The 9068-nt window shown below is 35.0% G+C and overlaps 1 protein-coding gene across 2 annotated transcripts in view; it reads left to right on the top strand.

The window, feature by feature from the left end:
* LOC107714984 (arf-GAP with coiled-coil, ANK repeat and PH domain-containing protein 3-like) overlaps positions 1–9068 on the top strand; it is a 70419-nt gene that overhangs the window by 20470 nt on the left and 40881 nt on the right. For both annotated transcript variants that reach the window (XM_016520988.1, XM_016520987.1), the window contains exon 2: positions 7455–7512. In XM_016520988.1, the coding sequence (XP_016376474.1) occupies positions 7455–7512 (58 nt within the window). The remainder of the gene's footprint in view (positions 1–7454; positions 7513–9068) is intronic.

The following is a 9068-nucleotide window of genomic DNA, read 5'->3' on the forward strand; positions in this document are numbered from 1 at the left end:
AAAAAAAAAAAAAGCTGGGCACATTTCACTGTTTTACAGTAATTATAATCATCTTTGAGATTTTTTTATTTTTTTTACTTTCTACTTTTGTTTTTAATTCTAAAGATAATTGATAAGAATGTGCTTAACTTTGATTTAAAAAAATGAATAAATAAAAATAAAAGTATGTAATTTTTATTATATTATATTATAATAATGTTTCACATATTATAGATATGTAAATATGAAAATGAAATGAAAGATGCTGACAAATAAGACATTTCCCTGTTTTCTAATAGAATAGAATAGAATAGGAAAAATTTGAATTTTACTATACATGTACATTTTAGATATGATTATTTAAAATAAAATGAAAATTTAGTCTGTTTTAGGACCATTAAGATGTTTTTCCATTTGACATTATTTTCAATATTATATTATGTAAATAATATAATATTTTACATGTATATTTTAAATATAATTATGTTTAAAAAGGAAAATTAAGTTTGTTTTAGGACCGTTAAGATATTTTTGCATTTGTGACAATATTTTCATTAAAATTTAAATTAATTTCATAAAAATTAATTTCCCTGATCTACATCGTGATAATCATCATTGAGAATATTTTTACTCTCGACTTTGTTTGTAATTCTTATTAAATATAATTGAGGAAAATATACTTAATTTTCATGAAAATAGTGTCAGTGGGGAAAAAAACTTCATAAAAACAGGATTATACCATAACATAACATAACTTGTGTATATTTTAAATGTAATTAAGGAAAATTAAGTCTGTTTTAGGACCATTAAGATATAAGATATTTTTCATTTGTGACAATATTTTCATAAAAATTAAGTACATTTCCCTGATCTACATAATGATAATCATCATTGAGAATATTTTTACTCTTGACTTTGTTTGTAACTCTCATTAAAGATAATTAAGGAGGAAAATTAATTGTCCTGAAAATAACGTCACAGTGGGGGGAAAAAACTTAACAGGATTATATTATTTCTTACTTAAAATTATAATACTCCATTAATATTATATAGTCTTATTTGTTTGTTTGTACTCATTGTACAGTGTATCATATAGAGTTAATTCATTGAATGACTTTTGGTGTTTGTGTTGTCAGGAGTGTTGGCTTCATAACAATCTGATCTCCATCTGCTCTGACCTAACATTAATTAAACTCCCACACTGCACTGCACAAACCCCTCGCTCCTGGACGCATTAGCACCTCAGCACGTCTGGAGACGTTTTGTGACATCACCTCTCAGACAGCAACAGATTTTTGGCGGGAAAGCATCCGATAAAGCGAGGGCCGCCGTGTTTTCTCACACATGATCCTCGCAGGCGGGTTTCGGAGCGGCGATTAGGGGATTGTTTGCACGCACACGCCAGCTGGGTTCACTTTACCCTGCCAGAACACCACTAAACACAGATAACTCATGGTGTATCTGGCCGTGGTGGCCTCGCGGGGTCTGGATGAGGAGGGGTCCGGGTGGGCCGCTCTCCTCTCTTTTACTCATGACACATTTTTGATGCTTGACTGCACGCTGACCCTTCCAAAATCAACACGCTTTCGCTGAGAGACGTCTGAGAGCTGACGTCTCCACTGAGCTGGACGGCCCTGTCCTCCACACGCCACACACCCATAAAGCAGGCTAGAAAGGAAGCCCGCTTGGGTTAAATCCGTCTGTGGCTTTTTGGAGACTAAAACCAGACCTGAATTACAAAACAAACACAGACGCAGCGAGTCATGCAGCTGTAGAGGAGAGAAGTAGTGTCACTGATCGATGTTTAAGGGGATATTGTAGTCATTATCACAAAAATAAACTTTGCCAGAAAGTGGGGGAGTCTTTTTTATCACCCCTGCTTGCTTGTATAATCTTTCCATTTATGCATCATTGCGTCCCTACATGATATCAGAGGCTTCAAATAAATGAAGAAAAACTGCCAATAATGAAGCAAACTGACACAGTCATTAGAAAATGTAATGGCTCAAAAATTGTGCATTAAAAACATTGTGATACTAAAAGAATTTGTCTTTTGAAGTATAATGCATTTTAAAACTAATTACATTTTTATGCACACTGGACATGTTGCAAGCTTTGGTCTTGTCTCTTCTTTCTTTGTTTCTTTTTTTTTTGGTCAGTGGCCGAAAAAACAGCAAACAAACAGATTCAAAATGTTAAAGCAATTAGTTATTATATAGTTATAATTGATTTTTGCTTCATTTTTTCCCCATACTTTTCAACCAGGAGGATGTATTTTTTTTTCTATATGGTCCACATGCCACTATTAATTAAATTATTCTACATATTGGCTACATTGATGCAAATTCATGGATCATTGGTCATTAGTACACTGACATCGCATATAAAATGTTCAAAGCAATTAGTAAAATACATTAAAAACCAAGAATATGTAATCATATTTTAACATGTTCGTATATAATAATATTTTTGCAACCAAAATTTGCAATTAAACCATTTTTATATATGTGGAATTAGCCATTAAATTATAATGCATTTTAATATGCCACTAATGTTGCTTTATTAATTCAATTATTCTGCACACTGGCCTCATTGATGCACATTTTTCATTTATTTATTTTTGGTCAGTGGCCATGAACTCGGCCTCTAGATAGATTCAAAATATGTAAAGCAATTAATTAGCCTGAATGCATTCAAAATCTATTTTTAAAATGATCAAGACGTGTTTTTTATGCATTTCAGTCAAGTGTTTGCAATCTTTTTTCCATATGCTCCAACTTAAATAGCACATTTGAAAACAAAAAAAAAATATTCACAGAATTTGCTTTTGAATTATAATGCAATTTAATATGCAATAATAACAACAAAATTGTTGTGTTAGTTCACAGTGGTCATGATGATTCAAGTTGTGCTCGGTTTTTGGTCATTGGCCATCAATTCGATGACATCAACAAAATATTTAAAGCAGTTAGTAAAATTCATAAAAAATCTAATTAAACATTTTCATACACTGTTAAAGCAATATTTTTTTTCAGTATACACCAATATAGCAATTAAAAAACAATATTTGAAAGCCTAATGTGCATTAAAACCATTGCGATATTCACAGTTGTCTTTATAATAAAGCAACATTAATGGCATTTTAAAGTGCATTATAATTCAATTGTTCTGCACACTGGCCACGCTGATGCACGTTTTGCTCTGTTTTTGGTCAGTGGCTGTATAGCTGGAGGCTGCAGGAGAATTAAGGCTTTTACTGAATTTAAAAGGTCCAGACAAGAGCACTAAGAGGCGTACAGTCTAAGAATAGACACACACACACACACACTTCTCTCTGGATGACTCATTTAGACACTCAGGTCTCCACTAGAGCACTCAGAGCAATCATTCAATCAATACTGAGCCCAGGGACGTCATCATCATCAGACCCTCATGATGACCTCATCCGGATGGAGACCCTTTTAGCAAATCTGTTTGCAAAGGGGTCTCAATACATGCAGTGATTATAGCTGTTGCAGTGTAACAATGAAAATATTCCCTCTGAAGTGTGAGATGTGTCTGAGAATACAACGGATGTTCTTTTTTGCACATTAGTGGGTCATTTGAAAGCGTCCGCTGGAGTGTTTCTCTCATTATGTTGGGCTCCCAGAGGACGAGGGTTGTGCCCCTTTCAGCTGGTACCTTCTGCCAAATGCGTCAAGGTCAATAGTGCAGTTCAATCACACACCAGCCATCAGCAGGACTGGCAAATATATTGGTATTTTCATGAAATTCTTTCTATATGGTCAAATGGTTTCCTTACGGAAGGTACGGGTCAGTACAGTACAGTATGGTGCGATTTGGGACCGAACACCCTGATCCAGCTTGCGTTTCCATCACCAACAGTACCCTTACTTAAAGTAGCGATCGCCGATAAAGCGCGACAATAAGCACAACTGCCTCTGCCTCTTTTTGTTAAATGTCAGTTTTAATGAACAATAATAGCCATTATAAAAGTATAAGTACTAAGTATAAGAGGCTTATATAAGAGGAAATAAAGACAAAAGCAAACAATTCAGTCAAACGTAACAATGGAAACGGACATAATTGCGTACCGTACCGTACAGTACTGAACCGTACCGCTCGGTGGAAACGAGCCATTACAGTGCATTTAACTTTGTGTTGTGATGTTTTGTTGTTTTTGTTTAATTTAAAACACAACATTTAGTGTAGGGACTTGATTTTTATCTTTTTGGATTTGATTGGATAAAAAAAAGTTGAATGAAATTTGTTAGTCTGTGATTGTGTTAATGGTTATTATTTTGTTTCCCTGCCCACATGGCCTTAGTTATATCAACAGTGATGTTGAAAGTGGAGAACGTTATAAAGTAAAATTTTTCATGTTGTCCTTAAACCATATTTCTATTGTATTCTTTTCATTTGCAAGATCAAGTGATCTAGTCAGACATAACAGGGTTTATAAGTGTGGGGTCGGCCTCCACAGCGGTTGCCATGGTTACAGGCCCGGGGGCAACGTGTGCATCCATCCTGGGAGTGCCATGTGCAGTGAGCTGGGAGCGGGATGGCAGCTGTGCTTCTGCCCAGGAAACGCATCAGGAGGTCAGACAGCTGCAGAACACTCCAGATGAAGCTCAGCAAGCCTTGAGACATTATTTAAGCTGGGCCTGGGTTTGTTGTCAGGGCAGGATTCCCAGAATGAGCAAATGTTTTGGTAGGGATAAAAACAGACTTTATTTTGGTGCAGGTTATACAAAGAATGAACAAAAACAGTTGAATTCAACGAGAAAGCAGCATATTAAATATCTTTGTGACACCGGTTTGTGATAGAAGAATGATTTTTCATTTTCGGAAGAAGTGCTTGTCCGTGTAAAACCCGTCACTGTGATGCTGGGATTTGTAGGTGGTTGCCAGACATTGCTGTGCAGCTGCAAAGGTGTTTTGAGCGGCTGTTAGGGAATTGCAATGTGCTTACAGGGATGTAATGTAACTTTACGGGATCTTTCTGGGCTTTTTTCTGCCTTTTTTTCTTGTCTGTGAGGCAGAAATCTTAAAGCAGTGCTTTGTCACTGTCATGTTAATTCTGTGTGTGCATGTGTATTTTATCATTTGTAATAATTATTTTTCATAAATATCTGTATAAATATACGTAATGTTTATACAAATTTTTTAGAATGTGTGTGTGTAAATATAAATGAAAAAATATATAAATGAATTAGTTTTTTAGTTCATAATAAGTAAATATATTTATCTTTTTTTCAAATTTTGTTAGACTTAATTATAGATGTGTGTGTGTGTGTGTGTGTGTGCGTGCGTGTGTTTGTGTATTTTATAATTTATTATTATTTTTCATGAATATCGTATTAATATATATAATATTTATATTATTTTTTAAGTATGTGTGTACATATAAAATAAAAAATTAATTAGTTTTTGTAGTTCGTAATAAATATATTTACATTTATCTTTTTTTTTTTCAAATTTTGTTAAATGCTTTTAATTATAGATGTGTGTGTGTGTGTGTGTGTGGTTTGTTTTTAGTTCTTTATGTATTTCTTTTAAGTTTAAATTTTTTTGGAAATTGTTCTACTGCCATAAATATATAAACACAAATATACATATTTAGATTTTATAATATTTTTTTGAAAAACTGGGGTGGCTCCTTTTAGGACCTAATGTGTACACCTTAGGTACTAATATGTATGTTCAAGGTACCAATATGGACCATTTAGTCCTGGGGGTACTGCCCCAGCTTTTTTTCTGAATGTGTGTGTGCATATGTATATGTGTATTAGAGGTCGACCGATTCATCGGTTTATTCAAAAGTCCGCTGATTGGCGGAACTATCGGTTATCGGCAAAAATCAATGCCGATAGTTTTCCGGGTTGCGTCCATTATAACCATCTCGTGTGACACAACAAGTGTGTGTGTCTCTGTACTCGAGGCACAATTGCTTCTGCTCTAAATGGAGAACACGTGCATCAGCGCAGCCTCGCTCAAACACGTCACACGCAGAGCACAGCGAGAGACAGAGAGATCACTGACTGTATAATAGTCTGAAAAATAATTCAGATCTCAGTGATATGGCTTAACATAAAGCCTGAGGCTTTAAAACAGCCTTACAGTTCAGAGGAAAAACCTTTCTCACGCAGGAAGACTGGACAGAGGGAGGAGACGGCAACTTGTAGTTTCGGCCCTTCTGAAAAGAGAAGGCCAGATCTGATTGGTCAACTGTGTTCAGGACTTGTCAGGATGACCATAATTACGAGATTAAAAGACTTGAACTGCTGAAGCTGCTGTCATTTTGGTTGTTTTTACATGTTGGAGCTACCTTAAAATGGCAAATTGTAATTTGACAAAGATATGAAAGGTTTTGGAGATATTATCATCCTGATAAAAGCTCAAGTTTTTTGCATATTGTTTGTGTTACTATCTCATCTAGGAATACAAAATTTAATTCATACTTCACGTTTACATTTATACTAATAAAAACTGCAGTAGCAGTTACAGCCTTGTGTTTTTCATCTACATTTTTACAAGTGGAAAATCTGCCTCTTACCTTGTGCAAGGGTTTGTTAGTAATATTAGCCAAAAAAGTATGTTCTTTGAATATCAACTGGAAAAATGAACATTAGACTGTAGGAATTATTCCACAATAAGCATTTCATGCTACCTTTTTGTCACGACCTCACTAAATGTCACATGACCTCAATATGTTATATATTTGGTTGATTTTATTTCCTGTTTGTTCAACACTAATCCGGATTTTGTTTTATTTTATTATGAATTTTTATTTTATTTTATTTTTGCCACATGGCCTTATGTTGCATATTTGGTTGATATTATTTCCTGTTTATTCAAACTAATATAAATTTTATTATGAATTTTTATTTTATTTATAATTTTATTTTTGTCACATGACTTCACTACGTGTGTCACATCGTGTGGTGTCCAGTTATAATCTTGGGGATGAAAATGGTTATTTTGGATTTTTAATTCCAGTTTTATGGTAAACAAATAAAATTATTTAATTATCCAAATATATATATATATATATATTATTTGTATATTTAGAATTGTTTTTATATTAATAAAATTCAAGAAAAAAATGTTAAAAGTCAGGGTTGATATTATTTTCACTTTACATTTCAGTTTACATTGCATTATGGGATACAGCTTTGCATGCAGTGTGTTTGTTGTATACTATACATTTTAGCAAATGTAGTTGTCATCTAGGTATCCTGGGTAAAATTTAGCGAGTATGCATTCTGAATACTACAAATATAGTAAGATTAGTATGACAGTGTGATATTGTGAACATATTTTTATTCTCACAAACTATTTCGAGTCAATACGAAATGAAGAATGAAATGTAGATCCTATGAAATCTGCTGTTAATTTGCTCCTTTCTGTGCCATTCATCAAGTTGCGAATGTCGAGCCAAAATAATTCACGTCGTCATCTGTCTTGTGTTCCAGGGCTAATATTGATGAGGTGGAGACGGAGGTGGTGGAGATCGAAGCCAAGCTTGATAAGGTACAGTAAGACGCTTTAAAGCTGTCACTTGACCTTCTGACCCCGTCAGAGCGCATTTAGGCCACATGTTTGAAAATCACAGCTCGGATTTGTTAGAAATCACATCTAATACCTTCCGAGACCTCTGTAGCCAAACACTGACATCAGCCGCTCCCACAACAAGGTCAAGCGGTCAAGCTCAGGCTTTACGGATCATCAGTGTGTGCAAATGCTGGTGTAAATCCAGCACAGAAAGCAGGGCAGTTTGTCATTAGAGAGCAGAAAGGGCATGTGTGGAGAGACATTTGTGGTATATGAGATTGGAGGAACATTGTGGATTAATGTATAGCGATGGTAATCCTGTTTAAATGCTGTAAAGATAGTTGAACGTCATCGACAGGAAGATTTAATAGTGTAATACAGGAGTCTAGTCTAGTGCTCCCAAGACACTAGCCTTTGGGCAGTTGACTTGACGTCAGTCAAATTGATTTTATTTTATTTTATTTTATTTTATTTATTTTTTTTATGTTATTTCACAAAAACGAAATGCAAAATATTTATTTTATTCCAATTTAACATGAATTACGTTTGCCTATATTAATAAAATTGACCTCTTAACATTTTGGAGTCCAATAAAAATAATTATGTGTTTATATTGTTATTTATAATAATTTTTAGATAAAGAAAATTCAATTTTTGTGATCTTTTTATATTTATTTTATACTAATTTAATATGAGTGAAAGTTTGTCTTATGTTAATTAAATTGACCTAATATTAATACAAAAACATTATGGCAAGAAATGGTGACGAGTTACAAGTTAATCTAAAAATATACACACATTCCCTTATGTTTATACATTTTAAATCTAAAAAATAAAAAAAAAACGAAAAAAAGACCATTCATGAAAAGATGAAGGTGAAATAATCTTTAAAGAAGTGTTCATCACGAGCACATATGTTTCTCTAATTCCTGCGATCTCCATCTGTTCCTGAAAACCTTGAGTGACAGCTGTCAATCCAGATTACACCTGTGTCACTTTAAGTCTTCTCTGGTAATTATTTATTTTTTGACCCGGCCGCTCAGCGGTGGTACAGGAGCTGTGGCGACGGGACGTGACGTCTCCGTTCCCTCCTTCAGGGAACGAGGGTTACCATACGTAACCGAGACGTTCCCTTTCAGTCGGTCACTCTCGACGTCACGTCGGATGACCGACGAAATTGGGATCTCGCTTAGAGAGACCAATCCACTTCGAGTGTAAACTAAACGAGCCAATGCACATTAGCATGCAATAATTGCATCCAGCTGCCGCTGATCACAACGTGAGTATAAGTAGGCAGCAGATGCAGCGCATATTCAGCTTTTCGCTTCGGAGCCGAGCGATCACATCGTTCTCCTCCTGACTACTCTACTGAGAGAAAAAGACTGAACGAGTTCAGCGCGCTCTTAGAGAGCTCTTCGTGTTGGCGGTACGGCGCTTCAGCGGTGGTGGTTTCCAGTGTTGAGTGGGTTGCACACATCCGGGCTGTCCCTGTCGCCCCGTGTCTTCACGTAAGTTGCGGAGGCACCCCTTGTTCC

This window comes from Sinocyclocheilus rhinocerous, unplaced genomic scaffold (assembly GCF_001515625.1).
Source record: "Sinocyclocheilus rhinocerous isolate Xijiao unplaced genomic scaffold, SAMN03320098_v1.1 scaffold28, whole genome shotgun sequence".
Taxonomy (NCBI): Eukaryota; Metazoa; Chordata; class Actinopteri; order Cypriniformes; family Cyprinidae; genus Sinocyclocheilus; species Sinocyclocheilus rhinocerous.